At 36.8% G+C, this 19539-nt stretch overlaps 1 protein-coding gene across 1 annotated transcript; it reads left to right on the top strand.

Moving 5' to 3' along the window:
* Nucleotides 1–602: 602 nt before the first annotated feature.
* LOC583843 (HAUS augmin-like complex subunit 3) lies at nucleotides 603–16262 on the top strand. The gene is made up of 14 exons (XM_030978153.1): nucleotides 603–816; nucleotides 2031–2281; nucleotides 3051–3164; nucleotides 3708–3791; nucleotides 5319–5430; nucleotides 5879–6058; nucleotides 6842–6984; nucleotides 8916–9050; nucleotides 9965–10148; nucleotides 10893–11045; nucleotides 11457–11553; nucleotides 12190–12334; nucleotides 13034–13211; nucleotides 14184–16262. Exons 2-14 carry the CDS (start codon nucleotides 2103–2105, stop codon nucleotides 14310–14312), a joined length of 1833 nt encoding a protein of 610 aa, XP_030834013.1. The 5' UTR covers nucleotides 603–816; nucleotides 2031–2102; the 3' UTR covers nucleotides 14313–16262.
* The last annotated feature ends 3277 nt before the right edge of the window (nucleotides 16263–19539 follow it).

Raw genomic sequence — 19539 nt, 5'->3', positions numbered from 1 at the left:
ATTAAAAAGAAACAGAAGAGTCCACTTAATTCTGTTCATTCATAGGCATATAGCAACGGGTTGCCCAAAAATCAATCGTCATATTCTTGTTTGTCAGAATTTTTCAGTGCCTTTTAGTTACCTCTTTCAAAATGGCCGAGCAAAGCCGAGTTTACCTTTGCTTTACATCGATTATCATCATTCAATCTATTCTATAACTCTTACTTTTTTCGGGGGGGGGGTTGGAGCATGAACATTTTAAATTGTACTGGAAGTCTGAAAATAGTTTCTTGGGAATTTTCAGATGTTGAGGAATGTGACCCATCATGCAGGGGGTCGCACCGTGACCCATTTCAGGGGAAAAAGCCTACTCTTATCACCAAAAATGTGAACATCAAAATTCAAATAGGTCTATAAAAACAGACTCCACAATTTCAGTTGTTTTATTTTAATCTGCATTTTTACGTTGAATGATTTTCATCATCCTCATTAACTGATCTTTCTAATTCAGCCGATAGCTGCACTATTGAATAGTAAATCACTTATTGACTGCATTTTTAGACTACCGGTAGGAACAACGCCGTACGTGAGAAAACGAATAGGAGTTTGTCTATCCTACGTTTCTTAAAATCTGCGCGCCGCGAGCTAGTTAGCTAGCGAATTCAAAATACTGGCGGCAGATACATGCTTGCTTGCTGACCGTGCTCCAGCCCCACGCTCCTTCGGTCTCTGTACTGTGTCGTCCGGCCGATCCCGTAACTATTCCGCATACACTACAGTCAGTAGCTACTTACTTAGGCAACGTAGCTGTATTCCATCGCCTAATTCTCTGTGTCAGTAAGTGTTGTACTCGTAGTCTAACTCTAGTAAGCCTAACCTTGTCAATTAATTGTTATAAAATCGTGTTAAATCGTAGTTTATTCTAACAAAAGTGACAGACTGAATCAGAATTGAGAGACGTGCAGTGCAGTGCAATTATCGCATGTAAACAAACATGAATAAATTGTGAATGTCAGTCATTGCCCTTGCCCTTGGCCTTGACTATAGGTCCAAATTTGTTAGGGCCTATCTAGACCGTCATAAGTTTTACTTTTTGACTAAATCAGCGTAAGCTAGCTACTTCACCTGTCCGCTACGTGTTTCACAAAGCCCTCTTTCTTTCTTTGCCAAGATCAAAGACAAAATCCCTCCTAGTCCTACAGTAGAGCTAGGCCTAGACCGAAAGCTTCACCGAAATCGACGGTGGTTCCGCTGAGATTGCATCTATGTCAACAAATGTCAGTTTTATTAAAGAAATGACCCATATCAGACGGTTATTTCTGTCTACATCCCTCCTAACTATCCTGATTCCTGACTAATTATAGTGATAGGGTCTACTAGTACTGTAGTTATGATGATGCTTCCGACCCCGTCATATCTCTGTCGAGTCTGTGATCTGTCATAACTTTTTATACCAGCATAGACGTAGACGTAGATGCATGCTGGCAAAAAAGGACAAGAAATCCTCCAGCTTTGGTCTTTCTAGATCTAGGCCTATAGAGTCTAGTAGATCTAGTCTACACAGAATAAAAACAGGGCCAGGGAGTTATTGTTTTCTATAGGCCTATTTGATCATCTTTTGAAAATATGCCATGTTTATAATCTAGAACCCCTGTGTTGCTTTTCCAGTTTACTAAACTGATTATTTATTCATTGTAAAACCCTCAAAGGGTTGGGTAATCTTCCACATGCCACGACCGGCAATTATTTAAGGCAAGCTGTAGTCAAAAGTGTATTCTCTAGTTTTCAGACCCATAGCCCAATATACTACTGGTATAATGACTGCTGGTAATTTCGAGATAAACTCTCAAATGTGTAAACTGAATAGTTTAAAACATGTGTTTTAACGTTCGGAATGTTGAATTTTCATCATTTTAATAATGTGCTGATGCCTAAAACATTAGACAAATCATATTTTTACTAAGAATAATATAGATCTAGGCCTAAGGGTTTATTTTCATAGAATATCAAATGAACAACACTTAATGCATTTTGTATTCATTTTTCCACAGAATGTAACAGCTTTATTTACTTCTAATCTATACGCGATCGAGTCATGAGCTGAACTGAATCTTATATGCAGAATGAATAACGGAAAGAAGCTTAAAGAGACGTTGAAGCGCCTTGATTACCCAGAAGCCCATGAACTGCAAGCAGAGGCGTTTGATTGGTTGTTTGAGAATGACGCCGTAGCACCCTTCTTGGATTGGTTCATTGACAATGTAGGACCAGCCAATGTACTGTCCAAACAGGAAATAGCAGAGTAAATAATGAATGAAGGTCAGGGGGGTGTTTCACAAAGATCCTAAGTAGAACTTAACACTAAGTTGGACTTAAAAATTATGGACAGCCATTGGAGCCTTAAAATGAAATATATTCAAAAGCAGAAATTCAAGTATTTTAGACTTTTTTTTATAAATTCCACATCAAGAGCATGAAATTTCCTTGATGATAGAAAATATGAATGATTTGAATCAACATTTTATGCCTTTCAAAATAACTTTTATAAAATATTTTCAAAGATGCTAACGGCTTTCCATAATTTTTAAGTCCAACTTAGAGATAAGTTCAACTTAGAATGTTTGTGAAACACCCCCCTGGAGATATAAGCTAAGTATTGCCACCATAAAAACTGGCATGGGGAAAAAAAAAGGGGGGGGGGGAGGTAAAATGTTGCAAATCATTTAGTCTGTAAGTGATTTGTAAGTTATCCTTTGAAGCCCATCTGTACTAGTTTGACCAGGAGGGATTAGACGTCCCTGCAAGTTCACTGACAGGTGGTTATCTTATCAAATCAGCTCTCAATTAACATAAGAAAAGGGGATCATGGGGGACCAACAGGCACCGATTAGGCATTTTTTGCTACAGGTATATGTATAGAGGGCGCAAGTAGCTAGAAGTAGTGCCGTGGGGTTATTAAAGCTCTTTTGAAAGAACTCTTATGGGTGTTTTGTTCAATTCCTGAGACATCACTTTGATTTTCCATATTTAATGTCCATCGATATTGTTTTCCTTGAACAATGTACATGTAGGTTTCATACTTTGGAATCTTCTGGGGATGGAGTACTGGAAGGGGAGAAACTGAACACAGCCTTGAGGAGCTCAAATACAGGAGACGAAGATGATCTCTCTCCGGAGAAGCTAAAGTATGTTCATTTTCTGAGAATCGGTGCATAATTCTGTACAATGATACATGTACATGTAGCCTAATTTTCTGCATTTCTTTTAAACTCAATTATTGTAAAAGATTGCATTCAATACAGGATTACATGAAGGATCATTAATGTGTGTCACTTTGACTAGAAACTCATTACTTGACTAAATATGGGGTTAGAATTCATACAGAGCTAGGAGACATGCAAAGCTTATTATAAATATCGTTCAACATTTTGACTCAGTAATCAAAGACCTTCAGTTGAATTAATAGTTTTTCCAAGAATGTAAAACAAAACATTTGTAAAATTTAAAGGAAAAAGATGTGTATTTAGATACATGTAGAGGAAAACAAATATATCAATTTTTCCATAAGAAGATTAATAAAGACACAGGTCTACATGTAAATTAAAAAAACAAAATTATTTGTTTTTACATTTTACACATAACTCTAATATCAATATCAAATTATCAATGTCAAGTGTGTGATTTTAATTTTGTCTTGTTTTTTGTTTGTCTGTTTGTGTGATTTTTAGGGATGATATAGAGGCGATGGAGGAGGAGCTACATAGAGCTCAGAAAAACAGGAAAAGCCTTCTTCAGCTGAGGAACAAATTAAGGTAATCTCCATGGGATATTAGTTTAATCCTATTGGAATCAGAAAAGATGGGCATATATTGCGAATTTGATGACTGGTAGCTACATTGTAGGATGTTGAAGAAGACGATGACTGTATGTAACCACTGTATTACATATTTTATTAAGCTGTTTTGTTTGCTGTATTTATAATATATCTTCTGTTTGGAACCAGGGTCCTGGGGTGGTATTCTGAACCCTGTGTTATCTCTAATCTAATCTCTGGTATTTACAACAATATTTACAACAAGTAGGGGGTTGTTGTATCTTTCGTGGTGATATAACGGCGCCAATATTTCTTGCACAGAACCAACTTTGTGCCAATTGACGAGTTAGAAGAAGATTATGTGTTGACCGGAAACATCACAGATGAGAACTTTCTGAGAAATTAAATGCTAGGATATGATGATTTTAATGCTCTCATCTTAACCAATATAGTGAAAGCGTGATTTGTCTTCATGATCCACATGCCACAGCGCAAATGATGACGCGCGTAGTAAGCGCTCAAATAACTAATTACGCCCAAGATTAGTATGCGCTAGGCGCATCTTCAGATATGGCATAAAGTGTTTCTATTGGTTGACCTACTTATCATGCTTATATAAAACAGATTTTGATTGGTAGGGTCCATACAAATGGGCATGTCAACAGTGGTCAAAGATAAGATAGAGGCGGTCCTTCAAGAGATAACACAGGGATAAAATGATGTTCAGAATACCAACTTACAACAATATTAGCGCTGTGTTATCTCTGGGAGATACAACAAAAGATAACACAAAACTTACAACAATGTTCAGAATACCACCCCTGTTTCATAAAACTTGATATCAATAACAAATGTCTAAAATTATATAAAAAATGCTCTCAGCCAATGAAATGTCATGATTTCAGTAGCTTATAACAGGTATTGTAACTTGTTACTGATAAAAAAATTTATGAAACAGGGCCCTGAATTGTGTTTACTCTTTGTTTAAATGATATGAGTTAACGCCCTTTTGGCTCCAAACAGATGATGCCATGTAAACTTAACCATACAGGTGATTACATGTGATTAGCGGCACAAGGACATGAAGTCGTATTAAAGTATTTCTCAGAAGGTCTGTGTTCATCAGCTTAAGTTTGCAAAATAACCTGCTATTTTCAGACTCTGGATATATTTTGGAAATTAAGACCAAGATTTCTCGGGATATTTTCTCGACCAAATATCCCACTAATTGCAACTGCGGGCTGATGAAGACGCAAATTAACTGCTTATTTGATGATTGGGATTCATGAAAGAGCAGATTATTTGGCAATCTCAAGCTGATGAAGGCAGGCCTAGAGATAGAGGGTAAGTTTAATATAATAGCATGACTGTTTCAATGGCCATAATCCACACATGGTTTTATCATTTTGTTCATTTGCATATTATGCAAACTTTGAATAGGGATGCATGGGGAACAAAGAATACATCACTGAATTTGCTAATGAAATTACATTGATATTGATTTATTCTTCATTTCTTTCACCAGCCTTCATCATACATCCTTGACTCACCAGCTGACCAAGCTCACTCCTGTGGAATCCCATACTGAGAGTCAGTATAAGAACATGCTGGAGAATAGCCAAGAAGACAACTTTAAGGTATCCTTACAAACTGTTTATTCAAAAAGATCAAAAATCAAATTTACTTTGAGGCTCTTGAAGTATCAAGATATCTACAAATTTGTTCACGAGAACGAAATTACTTCAATTAACATGGTACTGGTATTGTTGAATGGCTTCTATTTCCAGATGATAATTCAGTTTCAATTTTCGCAGACATTTTCTTATATTGACCTAATCCATGTTGTCTGTAGTCCCAAATCTGAACCTAAAGTACAACAACATGTCAACCCAAACTTTAATGGCCCACTTCTATGTAAAAACATACAGCCCATAACAAAAGCCTCCAGAACTCTTTATCATTATTCAAGCATGTCTATTTTATTTTTGTGATTTTATTGTCTTATATTGTCTTAATCATGTAGTAATCACATAAAATCCATCATGACAGTAAAGAATTTTATTTTTAAATGTAAACCGATTATAGGTCAACACTTCACTGGATGATCTGAACAAGACCATTACTGAGCTGGTGGCCCTGTCAGCCAAGAGCCTCGATACCCAGCATGCACCATTCATGTCCCAGCAGCCATTGCAAGCATTCCACCAATCAGAGGAGAGCTATACCCAGGCCCTCAAGCAGTTCACAAAGAGACAGTTCTTTGAGGTAAATTTGTGTCGGTGCATTTCACATGTGGATCGAAATGTAGATTGGAAATTGTCTTTTTTGTATGCAGGGAATTTTGCACAACGAGTTGTATAATGATGTGAGGTCTTCTTTCACATCAGAAAATCATCATCATTTGGAGTCTGAAACTAAATGTCTGTAGATTTGATACCACCATATAAGTTTGGTGTAAAAGAAACTTTCACTATACGTGTGTGTATTGAGCAGGCTAGATTTGAAAAAGCTTAATGCCACAAAATGCCAAAAATATTGTCTTGGGGGATTTACAAGATATGTTTGACCCAGAAATGGTTATCAATTACACTGTTGTCAAGGTTATGGTCATGCAATGTGACTGATCTGTGGCAGTTCATGTTGTGCTTTTTACTCAGCAAGATGTAATTTTATAATAATCTAGTTTGCCCAAACATCCAGTGTATGCATACATGTAGCTGCCAACTATTCCTATTTTGGAGGAAATATTCCTACTTTTCGGCCCTCAGACTAATGTTATGGTATCTAGATTCCTCTCTTTTGTCAAAACTTCTGTGTAAAAAGTATACAAAAATGACTGTATTCCTAATTTTTGCCTTGAGGGATTCCTAATTTTTGTTTTGAAAGGTTGGTAGACCGTGTGCATGTATACATGTAGAGTTTCCCGTTTACTTCTGACAACAATTCAGGCTAAATTTTTTAGATGTGCGGTACATGTATATGCCCCAGTTATCAACATCCTCATTGAAAAATAAATAAATTTTGTTATTTTTGGGGTTTTGTTTACAGGGCATAGCACAATTAGCAGGTCATAATGAAGGGTCACGCTACGAGCTTCTAGAGGTCAGTGAACCTGGATCTCTGGTCATACGAGGAGAGCAGTGTCATGTGACCGAGGCCGACTGTGAGGAGCTTGCAAGGCTAAAGACACTGTAAGTCACATGTTGCCTTTCTGTACTACTTGTAGCTACTTGCTCCCTCTATATAGAAACAATGCCTAGTCGGTGACCATTGGTCCCCCATGATCCTCTTTTTCTTATGTTAATTGAGAGCTGAGTTGATGAGATAGCCACCTGTCAGTGACCTTCCTGGTGTTCTAAATCCTCCTAGCCAACTAGTACAGATGGCCTTTAAACAATCAGTAAGAAAGATATTGGGGCTTTTTTTTCCTTCTGATTAATGAGGTTACCCTGTTTGAAATAGGCAAGTGGCAACATTGAAATCTCTTTATTGACTGAATCTACTGCCATTCAATATGTAAATGTGCTTCCCCCTCCCCTGTCTATCACACAACAGTAAAAGAAGAAAAAAGTGAGGTAAAATTTAGGTCTATAATAAGTATGAAATATCTTCTTTGTAGTATAAAAAGGAATAGAACATAAACCCCATATCTGAGAAATGTACTTAGTTTCTAATTGTTTAATTAGTCATATGATACCAGGGTAGCCTCATCATTTTTGTTTCGCCTGCGTAGCAAAAAAGCGAGACATACATACATGCTTTTCCGGTGACGGCGGCGTCGGCGTCAGCATCAAAGACTTAACCAAAGGTTAAGTTTTTGAATTTTTGATATAATTTTGAAAGCATAAGTTCTTAGTCAATGAAACTTGGACTAGGTTTATCAAGTATCCCCAATCATGTGAGTAGAATTTCAGGTCACTTACTAAAGGTCAAAGGTCATTTTAGGTCAAAAGACTTGGACTATGTTGTGGCATCATCATCAAAAACTTAACCTAAGGTTAAGTTTTTGAGTTTTTGATATAATTTTGAAAGTTTAAGTTGTAAGTCAATGAAACTTAGACTAGGTTTATCAAGTATCCCCATTCATGTGAGTAGTAGTTCAGGTCACTTACTAAAGGTCAAAGGTCATTTTAGGTCAACAAACTTAGACTTTGTTGTGGCATCAACATCAAGATTTTTTTAGCATATTTTCAAAATTGATTGTTCAAAGTCCATGAAACTTAAGGGTTATCAAGTATCACAAATCATATGACATTCCAGGTCACGAGGTCAAAGGTCAGTAGACTTGGATTATGTTTTCACAACTTAATATGAGAATTAATAATTTTTAAAATTAATTTGTTCATATTTCATTCAAGTTATCGAGCGTGGTACATTTAATAGTAAATAATTCTTCTGATGATTCTTTGTAAATATTCACTTCAAAATGCTGATTATGTACAATGTACAGAGGATTTCAATTTTGGGGGCCTGCTAATGGGCCACCCTGCCTTACTGCCTATAAATAATGTCCCAACCTCAATTTTTCATCATATCGAATTGCGTAATGCAGGCGAGACCGCCGAGAGCGTTTCCCTTGTTTTGTACTGTAAGTCTCGCAAAAAAAAAGCAAAATGTTGTGTAGGTATGCTGGTGAAAAAGAAGCTTAAAGGTAAAGACCAGTTTTGGAAACGGGCCCCGGCCCTCTCAAAAAATGAAATGGAAGCTCTTATTACCAAAGAATATGTTTTGACTAATACGTGATAAAAATTTTGCTGGGAAACCGTCTACTAATTGATGATTTAGTAAATTAGTTTATCTATTGGGACCAAATAAATAATACGCACGTGTCGCGCACGTCTGCGTAGTCCTATATACATCTTTCTGTGTACAGTGCTTGTAACTTTACGAAGATTGGACCAAATTTCTTATCATTTTGATGATTCCAGAACCTTGCAGTACACACCAATACTTATATGCTAGATGATCAACCTTTTCTGATTGATTACACAACGTTTCTTTCACAATACAATCGCATGACCAGAACTGGTCTTTATCTTTAACTAAGACTAATTTCATGTTACATTGTCGTTCACATGCCCCAAGTTTCTCTTTAACTGCGTCCTAATTTGAATGTTTACAGGTACCCAGCCAGTCAGAGAGGATACATGAAAGCACTCCTCGAAGAGAGCAGAGTGACTGCGGCACACAGGCTAGCAGAGAAGAGGCTAGATTCAATCTCTCACCAACTTTATCCACGAGATGTTCACAGTCTCAGGTAACAAGTTTATGATAGTATACAGTCATACCTGCTTGAGGGACCACCTGATTAGAAAGACCACCTGTCTACAAAGACCACATTCTTTGTTTCCCTTGAAAATGGTTTCTCTTTGAAACATGTGTTAAACGAACCTGTACATAAGACCACCTGCCTACAAAGACCACTTGTCTTGTCTCCCTGTGGTGGTCTTTATAGGCAGGTTTCACTGTTCTACCAAAGGGCAAATATTCTGTAGTTGACAGGGCTCTCATTTCCCATATCTCTTTAATTGGGTTGCCACTTGCCAGCCAAGGCAAGCTCGACAGGAACTTATGTAATCAATGGCACTTGCCACTTGGGCCCCAGGTAATATCAAGCCCCGAGCTGTAAATGGAGATGGTGCACACTATGTACGTGAATGAATCCCATAACCAGGGTAAAAATAATATATCTGTAAAGTGGTTATAGATACTTTTCGTATGTAGTGCTAATAAATCCTGGGGAGTCTTTCACAAAGATCCTAAGTTGAACTTATCTATAAGTTGGACTTAACAATTATGAAAAGCCGTTAGCATCTATGAAAATCTTTTGTAAAAGTTATTTTAAATGGCATAAAATGTTGATTCAAGTTATTCATATTTTCTAGGAGATTTCATGTTCTTGATGTGGAATTTATGAAAAGTCTAAGATACTTGAATTTTCGCTTTTGAATATGATTTATTTAAGGCTACAAATGCCTCTCCATAATGTTTAAGTCCAACCTAAAGTTAGGTTTGACTTAGGATCTTTGTGAAGCACCCCCCAGATTTATTATTATTACTATCATTAGTGGATTAGTTGATAATACAGTCACACTGCTAGAATGTCATTACTGGTTTACTAAAGGAAAAATTATAAACAATTTCTCTTATTTTTTCCTTGCCAACGCTCAGTGAGAAGTTGGAGCAGTGCGAACGGCAGAAGAATGCTGCCCTCAACCAGGCCGTCCAAATCTGGGAGAGCGAGATCCCTCGTCTGCTAGAGGTCAACGCTTCTCTGCAAGCTACTCACATACTATCAGGGGACTATAATCTCAAGGTCGCAAGGCAGGACTACTTCACATCAAAACAAGAAAAGGTAGATGTACATATGAAATATGTACCCCGGTAGTCTGCTTCAGAATACTTTGGAAATTAGAATAAGTTGAAAATAAATTTTAAATTTGAATAAATTTGAGTATACATTACATCTTGAAATCCATTGTCAAAAGTGATAGATGGATATGACATTAGAACCTTGTTATGTAAAGAAGACTTATACCAAACACTCATAATTACAAGGTACTTGTAAATCTGCCATCTTCATTGTTTTCTCTTGTTTTTTTTAGCCCTGGTTGTTGTCGTTGTTGTTGTTGGGTTTGTTGGCGCTAGCCATCAATTTTGATGATTTCCACCAGGCTTAGTGTGAGAGGGTGTCTTGCTCTCACTTCTGCACCTCTACTAATATGTTTCTGTGATTCTGATACTTGCCCAGTGTGTGAGATAAAGACTTACCTTGACCTGGTCTTCCTCTATATCTATTTCCCTTCATTGCAAACTTCTAAAAATGTAAAAGTTGACAACAATTTGTCAGTGCTTGGCACATAATATTTCCTCTGCACTTGATGTAGTGTGTAGATTCACATCATTGCCACTGAAAATGTACAAGAGTGGAAATTAATGGCAAAAAAATAACATAGCTCTATAAACAAATTAAAGATGTCCAAAAAAGAAAATGCACAGAAACTGTCTCTTTATCTACACAAATGTTCTAAAACAACCTGAAAAGTAGTTAGTACTTTGATAATCATTCTCATCATCATTCCTATTTTTTGCATTGCAGCTGATTGAATTGCTGTCTGTCCAGAGAGCACGCAAGGAGTTTCTGGACATGGCCTATGAGGTGGAAGCACATCATCACAGAGCTACACACAGACTCATGACGGCATCCACCAAGCTCCTACAACAGGACCTCACCATGCATCACAGATCAATGGTGAGTAGGTAGACTGTTTAAAGCCTGTCGGCACTAGTTTGGCGAAGAGGGATTAGACCTCCCTGCATGGTCACTGACAGGTGGTTATCTCATCAAATCAGCTCTCAATTAACACTGAGCCTAGTGGGTAAGTTAGCCGGCTTAGTCACCGGCTACCCAAACATGAACTGGCAGTACAGGATTACATGATTATACCTGTAGGAAAATTACGGTTGGCAAGACTGAGCTCTGTTTAGGGCATAGCTATGATCTTCTGTATTATTAGTGGTCCTATGATCTACGCACTCAAGGGATCATCCTTATGTGGGGCTCCTGGCCGTGACAAGTTTTTGCCTCAGTCGACACCTAAGTTGAAAAAGAATTTGTCTATGCCAGAATAAGTGACACAATTATTCTTCTTTTTTTCCCCAGGGATTCCTCTCAGATCCTGACCTGAACATCAATACTGAAACAAGAAGTACAGTGGACAGCAGAGATCAAACGGTCAACAGACTACATGAGATGATTGGTATGATGTCCTCAAATACAGTCAAACCTGCTGTAGTGACCACCTGTATAGAAAGATCCTCTGTCTACAAATGAGCTGAATTACAAATGATTTTGCAATAAAAAGTGCATGAACTGAATTCATTACAAACGGCGTATTAACATAAACAAAATATTTCCTCTCATAAAAAAAATGGTAGGATTGTTACTTTAGAACAGGGAATAAGTATTAATTACAAATTAGGCTTGAAAGGGAAGTAGAAAAGAAGTTGAGTTCTGAAATACTAAATAAGTATATATAGTTAGGCTTGCGGGTGCACCATGTGAGAGAGAGAGGGAGGATTAAGGAGTCCTGAAAAGGACTCTCGGTAATCTTTCTTGACTATATAATCAAAGTACCGGTAAATGTTGTAGATCACAAAAATAGTGCAATAGGAACTACCAAAGGTATCCTATAAGTATGGAAAGCGTGCAACTGTCACTTTAAAGTTGCATGAATTTGATTTTTAAAACTTTTATGTTGGATGTGAAGGACTTGGCCCTATTTCAAGCTAACTGTCATTAAGCTATGGACGAGACTAACAACAATAACATGCAGTTTTCTGTTGAATTCCGTTCTCATCTTGCTTTGCTTTACATTTTCACCCGATCCTCACAGGCCTTGGTGGAAAGCAGGAGCAGCAGCTGTTTCTGACATACTCTGGCCTGCTGGAGGATAGCAGAGTATTTGTGAATAGACTATCGTCATTGAGAGACAACCTGCGCCTTGCTTGGGATAGCCAGGAAGGTCAACTTGCTGCCTTGTAAGTAAACTGACTCAAAGTATTTCAGGAAATTTATGTTGGAATTTTTTTTATAACCATAGTGATGATGGTGTTATTGGCATCGTGCTCTTGGCTCTATTATTATACCCTGACTATGGCAGCTGCCGTTTTGGCACTTGCAGCATTCTAGGAAATTCTCCTTGTCCATTTTTTAGACCTGTGTCAAGAGAGTCAACTTTAGATAAAATGCATGAACACTTGGCCATTTGGTGTACTGTCAAACGTGAGAGTTAGTTACAGGATATACCGTAAATCTCCCTGTATAAGACGCACCCCTATTTTTTTTTTGCAGACTCTGTAGGCAGCAAGCCGGGTCTGTGTTCAAACACCCACTCAAGGAAGGGCCTTTATTTTACTGCGAGGTGCATTTGAAGGCACCGATTTGTTCTTGTGAACTTGTCACAGATAATAGTAATATTCCAATGTTGTTTTTAAAACTAAAGATGACAGACAAATTTTCCTTTACCAAGTCCAAACAAAAAGAAAAAGAAAAAAAAAAAATTCTCCTGTCGACACCTGGATAGAATGTACCCTCCATATTTCTCTTTTAGAAGTCTCTTTTGATGATGTGAACTGGAGTGAAAAGAACTCTTGGATAAAGGTTTACTTTGCAAACTTGTCATCTCATTTCATCAAAACAAAGTTCATCAAGTACGGTACCACTGTTTTTTCTTACAGGGAGAGGAACCTGACCCAGTGCGAGAACATGGTCTACGCCGGCTCGACCACGAAGGACGGCCAGCCTGTGCTGACACCCCCTGCCATACTAGATGGAATCGCCCAACTGGAGAGGATGCTAGAGGACCTCACGCAAGGCATGATGGACCTGATGGGAGATTACAACAATAAACTGAAGGTAAGTGCATTGTGTCAAGAGTGAGTTTTGTGGTACGTCTCAGAATTTAGATTGTCTTGTGCAATCTGTATATTGGAGAACCAGTGGGACTTAATTTTGGGTTTGAATCTACAATATTATTATACTACTATCCGAGTAGCTACTACATCACCATGCCATTTCTGGTTCATGGAATAGACACGGTTTATTGAAAATGTCTCTGTTTGCTCAATTCTGACTCATTAAATTGATCACAGTACTGGGAGTTAGAGCAAGATTCTCCTATAATAAATCTCTCCCCTCGGGTACGATATCAGCCCTTAGTCCCTGTGATTGAAATTGAAGACCCAATCCAATGAAAAGAACATTTTATATTAATTAATGTAAAGCTGTATGAAGTTAGGAAACAAATATGTAAAGGAATAAAGAATATTTTCCTTTCCAGTATTACACAAAAGCAAATTAAAGCCTCATTTTCCGCCACCGTGGTGCACCCCTCCAAATTACAGGTCAACAGGGGTCAAATCTGCTGGAGATATGGTAACAACATAAAAAATGGACCCAATCGGCTTGTATAAATTAATTTAACTAATTAACATAAACGAGCTATGCTTTATTAATGCAAAGTCAAAATAAGATGATGTCATCAAGTCAATAGCTAGTTTTTAAGTAGACAAATTCTGATTTTCAAAGCTTGAGATTTCGAGTTTTCAGAAAGCTGTACTCCTCTGACACACTAATGACAGACACTAAAATAGCATATAATAATGAGATTGTAATCTTTGTCTTATAAGCTTTCAGTTGATGTATAATTTCATCGATTTCATTTTTCAATTCGGACAGGGTCTGTAAAGATATAGATCCCTTGTTTGCCTACACACAAGCATATCATTGTATTCCCAGCAGAAAGGTGCAAATGGATGCACTGCCTTTATTCAAACCCTTCTTTCCCTCTCATTCCTCTCTTTCTCTCTCTCTCTTTCTCACACACAGACCCTGAAGAGTGATCCCTTGTTGTCTGAACAGCGCCAGCTCTTTGTCTACTTCTTCACCGAACCGGTTCAGCTGAAGAGACAGCTCCAGTCACTCTCTCAGCAACTACAGGCTTTGACAATCTCCTAAAGCCTCGTTCAGACCAGACGCAGTGAATGATTTTTCTTGTTGTCTGAGCAGCGCCAGCTCTTTGTCTACTTCTTCACTGAACCGGTTCAGCTGAAGAGACAGCTCCAGTCACTCTCTCAGCAGCTACAAGCTTTGACAATCTCCTAAAGCCTCGTTCAGACCCGACGCAGTGAACGATCTTTTTGTTGTCTGAGCAGCGCCAGCTCTTTGTCTACTTCTTCACCGAGCCGGTTCAGCTGAAGAGACAGCTCCAGTCACTCTCTCAGCAACTACAAGCTTTGACAATCTCCTAATGCCTCGTTCAGACCCGACACATTGAACAACTTTTTTTGCTGTCTGAACAGCATCAGCTCTTTGTCTACTTCTTCACCGAACCTGTTCAGCTGAAGAGACAGCTCCAGTCACTCTCTCAGCAACTACAGGCTTTGACAATATCCTAATGCCTCGTTCAGACCAGACGCAGTGAACGATTTTTCTTGTTGTCTGAGCAGCGTCAGCTTTGTCTACTTCTTCACCGAACCTGTTCACCTAAAGAGACAGCTCCAGTCACTCTCTCAGCAACTACAGGCTTTGACAATCTCCTAAAGCCTCATTCTGACCCAACACAGTAAACCATTTGGTGAATGTTATTGGGGATAAACAGACATAGCAGAAATAATGGCCTCATTAATCTACATGTACATAGCCGCCAACAATTCCTATTTTGGAGAAACTATTCTTTTTGGGGGCCTTCAAGCTATGGTTTTGAACCCTAGATTCCTCTGATTTTCTGAAATACTCTATGAGAAAAGTATACAAAATGGACTGACTGTATTTCTAATTTTGCCTTGAGAGACTCCTAGTTTCTTGCTTTGAAAGGTTAATTGGCAGGTATGAGAAGGCAGTGTTTAGGGGAGTAAACAGAAGTAGGGGAAATAATAGCCCCATGGTAAGTCATGAATCTGTGGTTTGTAAACTGCATAAAAATGAAGCACACTGTCCTCATCTTATTAATCTTGCAGCAGCTATGTTTTGGAGATCATTGCCTTGTGTCCAAGTTGCTGGCAACCCCCTGCAGGTAACATGGACCACATTATAATTAGGACTATACATTATACCGTTTTACAAACTATGAAAGTAGTGCTTATAGATGTTGCCAGATTTCTTATCATATACAGTGTTTATTTGTGTAATGCATCACATATTGCTTGCCCTATAAACAAGGCCATACTGCGTGTAGAATCCTATTCTTTCATATTGTACAAAAATCAGACCTACCCTGGAAACATCTAAAGGGAATTAAAGTGTAAGGTGTTCCAATTGATTAGCAGATTCTATTTCGTGATATTAAAAATGACATGGCCTTATTCTGAGAAATTAATGAGTAAAACAAATTCTATGCTCATGCTATACAGTGCCTTCTTCGTAAAAATGATAGGATTATGTACAAGCCTTAGAAAATGAAACGGGACTCACAGTTACCGTAAATAATCGACACCTGCTATTTATTAGACAAAATTCTCTGCCATTTTAATTAGCCCCAATGAAAGTGAACCCTGGTTTGTGTCGCATGCTCTAAGAGACTGCATGAGATAATGTGATAAAGATGATGGGATTTTGAAGGAGACTACATTTGGTATTCTCTTATATTTTCTAGTTTAAAAATGGTATTTACCAAAAAGACATAACTCATGAAACTCATTGATATGGCCAAATAATTCCATAGGTAGGCTGTATATCTCAAGTGAATTTTGGAACCAGGCATCTCTTTGATGCCTCCTCATTATTAATGGCAACACCAACTGAATGCAATTACTTTTGCTTTTAGAATTTAGACTATAACTTCCATGTCAATATGTATTTCAAACTATGTACACAAGCCTATCAGTTACAGTACAAATTTTTTTTGTTTTGTTATTAGAGCCCCAATCATCCCCATTCCTTGTCAGTCTACCTGTTATAATTTCCTGAATTTCATGCAGTCAGATGGTGTAGCAGCAGAAGAGGTAATTTCAAGGGGAAAAGTCATATAAAATCATGCTTATTTCTGTAAATAAATGAAACAAATGCAGTGTAAATAAAAATATATTAACATGTATAGACATTCTGAATCTTTTGTTTCATTTTGCATTTCTTTCAAATCTTACATTAGGCCTACATTAAAAAAAAAAAAAAAATCATTACTAATATGAGACAATCGCTCTTTCTGAATGGTTCTGGAGATAACATGAGAACAAGATTATGAAATGACACATACATCTGTAACATAAATACACCATAAACTAGGGACTTGTTTTCATATATGACACTTTATTTCATAATCACAGCTTCGACATCGGGGTCAATATTCATCATATCTATATATATATTTATATGTATGCGTTAAATCTATCAACAACTGACTTCAATTCCATGACTTTACATATATCAACAATATTAGAACTAGAGGTGCAAGATCTCCCCTCCTGAGAATTCCTCTTAGGTTTTGTTTCTTTTTCTTAATTCTGGCATCTACAAAACCACCTTGAAACTCTAGCTGAAATGGAAGTGCAAAGTAGATGTATTTCAGGTGAAACTGTGATCACTTAACAATTATTGTTAAACCCCATCCATGCCATATGCAAATCTTGTGAAATATTGTTGAAAATAACTTTACACTTGTCTTTAAATAACCTTCTTTTTTCAAAGAATTTTTCGAGATATTAAAAGCTAAGATTAGTATAAACCTAATGACACACAAGAGGTTAATAATTCTTTCACCTCGCAAAAATCGTCTTAAATGACTGCATTTTCTTACACATATCCATTTTCATAGAATGTAGGTAATGCATTGTACATGTTCAGGAAAAGGGCTCTGCAAACATCAAATAGCGGGGGCAATAACTGGTGAAAGGTCCATCAAATTCAACTTTTACCAGGATTCTTCCGACGAGGATGAAAGGGAAACATATTCACCTGCTACAATACATGTATTCAACATAATCGGATCATTTCCAATTAGCTCTCTTGTTTTTGAAGCTGGTACAACATTTTGATGTCACGAGCCCTTCACAATGAAGATTTGAACATACACAAAATCTTATATGTAGAGGTGGACAGTCAATAAGCTTCTGTTGATAAATGTATATTCATAATCACTAACTCTCACATATGATCAATGTATAGCAGTTCGAACACAAACCTGCGATTGCAAAATGAACATGAAAGAGTAAGTTGAATTAATAATATCGTTAATATCAACTAAATGTATACATTTCATTATAACTTGAATGTTTGTAGGTTTGAATAATCAAAATTCAAGTCATAATTATTGATAAATGTAAATGTTAGCGTTTTTATTAATGTTAGTTCATTGTTAATGTCTGTGACATTGTAACTCTCACCAAAACTGTTGCCCTTACAATGAATTACTACGAGATCGAATGATTTAGATAACCTCAATCAACATGTGCATGAAATAAAAAAACCCATAATGTTAAAATGAGGACATTTGGTAAGCAAATTGCATCATTCTAAAACAAATACTTGTACTGTTACAAAATTGCAAAATTTCTAAGTCCATATTACAACTAAAAAAAACATATGGATACGGATAAGTAACAACCATAATCATTTGGTAAACTACACTACAATAAGTTATGCTTTTAAAATGTTGCAATGTTCATGTACGTGTCATTGTGGTTCCATAGGTTCTCTGTTGGTACAAAAGATTTAAATAAATACCAGCATTTACGCTGGCACAATAACATACTTTCTTCAGAGACATCAGACGATAATACAAATCTCTCTTAGAGTAGATATAAGCATAAATAATTTCCAGTGTCACACATATTTCGGGAATGAAATTCACAAAAGCTGGTAAATAGAATGTACGATTGAAAATACTATTTGTTTATACATTTTTTCCCTCACATACTTGAAACAATCCTCCAAAAGGTTAAATCTCTCTCTCTCTCTCATATTAATACACTTTGCACGTACATGCAGCATTCACCTGAACACATGTAATACAACTTTACTTCCTTTATGTTGTTTTTGATATCATATGCAATAAAAAAAAAGTTTCCAGTCATTCAGCAAAAATCCATATTATTATTTCATAAAAATCAATTCTAAATAGTACTAATATACATACAAATAAACTACCCACATACTCTTTCAAAATCAATGATGGTTATTTTGTAGGCAAGAGATACATGTATACTTTCTGCACATGTCAATATACATGTATCAAACCTTTACAAAAGAAAAAAAGAAACTGGAATGTGACTGAACGGAATCGCATGAATGATTTTCCTTTCAAGACTCGTTCTGATATAATGCGGTGAACGTCTTTTTTTAACGTGTAGATGAATGGCAACTGCGCTCAACACAGGTCCTGTGCGTATTCATTGAGCTCTGTGTAACAAGATACAGAAACGTGAGGAGTATTACACTTTTCGTCATAAAAACACACTGCAGTTTTGCTGTATCATGTCTGAACAAGCTTTATTCTGTACTGCATGTGAAGCATGGAAACTTAAACAGGCTAAGTACAAGGGTTTAGCTACATGGAAGTTAATTTTATGATTGTTTCGAAAAGAGTTTGAATACTTTGTATTTCGCAACCATCAAAATTATTGATTGAATGTTAGACGTCACAATATCAATAAATGAGTATATTATAAATAACTGATAATGATAATTATGCAAATACAAGCTAAATTTAGAACTTGGAGTAATTGGCATATACTGCAGGGTTGGGGGTAGGAGGGTTTAAGCTTAAATGTTTAATATTCCACAAAAACATAATTAAGGATCAGCACTTTAGCACAAAACATTGCTGAATATGAGAAATGAGATTAATATGTTTGGGTCAAATATAAGGGCTACAATCCACAGGTAATATTCACTTCTCCAATACTGTTATGCTAAACAACTGCACCACTTTTTATTTTCAGACAAAACATATCTCAACCAAGTTTAAAACAATTAAAACAATCCAATCAATAAACTGCAAACTGCTGAAAAGTCATGTGTACTTACAGCTAATCCTTAACCATTCATATCATATCGTATACCCAACACATTGCATTATGCCTAGTCACAGACTTTTAATAGGGGATATATTTCCTGGGGAATTCATATTTAACCATTCATTTTCAAAGAGGGGACAAAACCATCACTGAACCAATGTTCTCATACATAATCAACCCAACTGAATTAAAAATGATGTTAAAATTCAATCTTAAAAGTTAATGTAACTAAA

Source organism: Strongylocentrotus purpuratus, unplaced genomic scaffold (assembly GCF_000002235.5).
Source record: "Strongylocentrotus purpuratus isolate Spur 01 unplaced genomic scaffold, Spur_5.0 spur5_contig_811, whole genome shotgun sequence".
NCBI lineage: Eukaryota > Metazoa > Echinodermata > Echinoidea > Camarodonta > Strongylocentrotidae > Strongylocentrotus > Strongylocentrotus purpuratus.
The sequence above is the reverse complement of the archived record's forward strand: the minus strand, read 5'-3'. Positions and strand labels throughout refer to the sequence as shown.

What these genes read in the sequence shown, in the direction of transcription:
- LOC583843 (XM_030978153.1), top strand. Translation starts at nt 2,103, where the DNA reads ATGAATAACGGAAAGAAGCTTAAAGAGACGTTGAAGCGCCTTGATTAC. An exon ending in GCCAAGAAGACAACTTTAAG is followed by an intron (nt 5,431 to 5,878) that starts GTATCCTTACAA and finishes AACCGATTATAG; the next exon opens with GTCAACACTTCACTGGATGA. An exon ending in CAGACTACATGAGATGATTG is followed by an intron (nt 11,554 to 12,189) that starts GTATGATGTCCT and finishes CGATCCTCACAG; the next exon opens with GCCTTGGTGGAAAGCAGGAG.